Source organism: Castanea sativa, chromosome 6 (genome assembly GCF_040712315.1).
Source record: "Castanea sativa cultivar Marrone di Chiusa Pesio chromosome 6, ASM4071231v1".
NCBI lineage: Eukaryota > Viridiplantae > Streptophyta > Magnoliopsida > Fagales > Fagaceae > Castanea > Castanea sativa.
The window spans coordinates 50,712,590-50,715,626 of NC_134018.1; the positions used below are offsets into that span (position 1 = coordinate 50,712,590).

General features: G+C 37.0%; 1 protein-coding gene across 1 annotated transcript; it reads right to left on the reverse strand.

Annotated features, from left to right (window-relative positions):
- Positions 1-300: 300 nt before the first annotated feature.
- On the reverse strand, positions 301-2,515 carry LOC142638769 (putative aquaporin PIP2-5). Its single transcript, XM_075812834.1, has 4 exons — positions 2,174-2,515; positions 1,649-1,944; positions 969-1,109; positions 301-721 (listed from the first exon to the last, which is right to left on the reverse strand). The coding sequence occupies exons 1-4, from the start codon at positions 2,439-2,441 to the stop codon at positions 638-640; spliced, it is 789 nt and encodes a 262-aa protein (XP_075668949.1). The 5' UTR covers positions 2,442-2,515; the 3' UTR covers positions 301-637.
- Between the last annotated feature and the right edge of the window lie 522 nt (positions 2,516-3,037).

A 3,037-nucleotide genomic window follows, 5' to 3' on the forward strand; every position in this document is an offset into this window, starting at 1 on the left:
TGCTGTCTAAGATACCATGTAATGCATAAACCGCTCTCATGTCCTTTCCTTTCGTTATTATAATGTAAATTGCTCTCCATGTTGCACTTAAAATAGCCAAATTAAACCAAGACTTTCTTCTTTTTTGGGTTCAATTTTCATGTCACCTGAGATTGCATCTTTGTCAAGATGATATAGTGAGACTTAAATTTGTGAACGACTAGAATTCAGTAGATTGCCTTTTCAACCTGCTTCTATGTGATTCTTCCACTAGGCACCATGAGCAATTTCAGACATTAGAAAGTGAACACTTGACCACGTAGCTCAAACTGTACTTTAAAGCATAAAGAGTACAAAGTGCCAAAGATATATTGAAAACGACAACTCCCAAGTAAATTCAAAGGGAAGTGGATAGAGGGAAACATGGGGGATCAAACAGGCTTTATCTACAATTTTATGCTCCTCTTAACTCTTTAAGGAAATTAATTAAGAGAGCCAAAGAAACATTCATACACAAGCATATGCACTCCATTATTCTTCTAAATATATCAAATCCTTCGTCCAATGTCATTTACCTGGAGAACCATGAAGAAGGAATCAAATAATTAAGCCTCTTTATTAATCAAACATGGGGGTTGCTCTTGAATGGCCCAAGAGCTTACGCTGCACCTGCAATCATCACGAATCGGTGGTAGAGAGCTGCAATGGTTGCACCAATGAATGGCCCGACCCAAAAGATCCACTGGAAAAGAAGATAACAAGTATATAAGATACACCATTTTTTGGGGGGTGGGGACATGATTATATACATACATATATAACTGATCATAATCATAGTCTGCAGAGAATCCATAGTCAACTCTAAAATTTTAGAACTTCTCATGATTGTCATTGTTGTATATATACTATGCATATAATTAAATGATACAGCAGCGAAACAACTATAATGATAATGCAAATAATCAGTAGTCTAAGGAAAGTGTACTAACATGGTCATCCCATGCCTCAGCCTTGTTGTAGATAACAGCAGCACCAAAACTCCTAGCGGGGTTGATGCCAGTGCCAGTGATTGGGATGGTGGCCAAGTGAACCATGAACACCGCAAATCCAATGGAAAGTGGTGCCAAAGCCTTCAATTCATTACAATACACAATCTGTCAATAAAACATTGATAGTATAACTATAATCCATAATCATTAATTGTGACTAAGAAATAGTCCAAGGCTGAGGGCACAAACAATAATCTAGAATTGCCGTGAAACAAAATAACGCAATTCTTAGGTTGTTCATAGGAGGTGCCCCCACGAATTCCAAAAACCTTATACTCAGTACATGTACACACATGCACTTGTAGGTTTTAACACCCCCAAAGAGTCTCAAGTACATAGCAACAAATTAAACTAATTTTTTTCCTTTAAAAAGGATAGAACAGATCTTTTATTTTAATAAGATTAGATATTATTTGATCATTTAATCTGATTGCTCTTTACCATTGACTTAAAATAAGATATCAAACCTTTTTTTTTGGTTGATAATTGTTATTTTATGTGTAATTGCTAGTGTGTAATATACATTTTCATTTTTTTTTTTTACTATGCAAAAAACACTATAGTTTTAACTTAATTTTAAGTTTATAGCGAACTGAATCTCAGAATGTTAAGGTACATGCCAGAGCATTGGAATCTCTAGCTTTCCTCTTGGGATCAGTGGCAGAGAAGACGGTGTACACAAGCACAAAGGTCCCTATGATCTCGGCGCCCAATCCAGCGCCTTTGCTGTACCCATGAGAGACCATGTTGGCACCACCACCATTCCTTTCGTAATAACCCTTCTGGAAGGCCTTGACGATCCCAGCACCACTGATGGCTCCTAAGCACTGAGCCACCATGTACATCGCGGCCCGGATCAGCGACACCTTACGAGCCAATAAGCACCCGAATGTCACTGCTGGGTTAATGTGACCATCTACGCACATGTAAAACTTTAAAGTTAGCAAATAGCTAAAGCCTAAAATCCACATAAGAAAACAAAGAAAGAAAAACCCACCTGAAATATTTAACCAAAAACAACCTTAGTTATCTGAAGTTTAATGCAAACTAAATTGTCATGTTTAAATTTAAAAGCAAAGGAAGCAAACCTTAACAAAAGTGGGAAAATAAGTAAGAAAGAAAGAGAGAAATGAAAACCCACGTACATGAAATATCAGCAATGCAGTAAGCAAGAATGAAAATCATGCCCCCAAAGGCCCAAGCAATCCCAAGATGGTCAAGACCACCACAGTCGTCACTAACATGGCTCTTGTAGCCAATCACAGTCAGCACCGTGACATATAGAAACAGCAAAGTAGCTATAAACTCAGCTATCAAAGCCTTGTAAAAGGACCACTGGGATAGCTCCACAACATGGAAAATCGGTACTGGAGCTGGGTTGTGGTAGTCTTTGGCTGAAACTTCCCTGGCCATATGAAAGATTAAGAGAAAAAAGCAAAAGGCTGAAGCTTTGGTGAGTGAGTGAGAGAGAGTTTTTGGCTTTGGTGTAGAACAGTAGAAATGTGAGGTAGTGTAGAGGTTATATAATGGGAGAGGAATAGAAGGGAGCGTAAATAGGACAAGGATTTTTGGTTTAAAATTTTAAACAGAAAGGATTAGCATTTGATTACAGCAAATTGAGAACTGAAATCTGCTACTAATTCCTTTGGTTTCTTTCGCTTTCACCGACCCCACATTTCCTCGTTTCAAACTCTCTGCATTTTCTGGCAAGTCTTGTGCAGCACTTACTATACGCAATATTTTACATAATTTGCAACCGTGATACAAATTTAGCGAATTAGAATTTACTATGACTGGATATAAGTGGAAGAAGAAGAAGACAAGCTAACTTGTCTAGATGGTACAATTCATATTCCATTTACATACAAGAATCTTAACCTGTCATTAATTAATTTGACATGAACCTTCATGGGATATTTTTTTATTGTTGTCGTATATGCATTGAGAACTTTTAGTTATTACTTTATTATTAAATATGCATTATGACACAACTAATTAATGGATTTGAG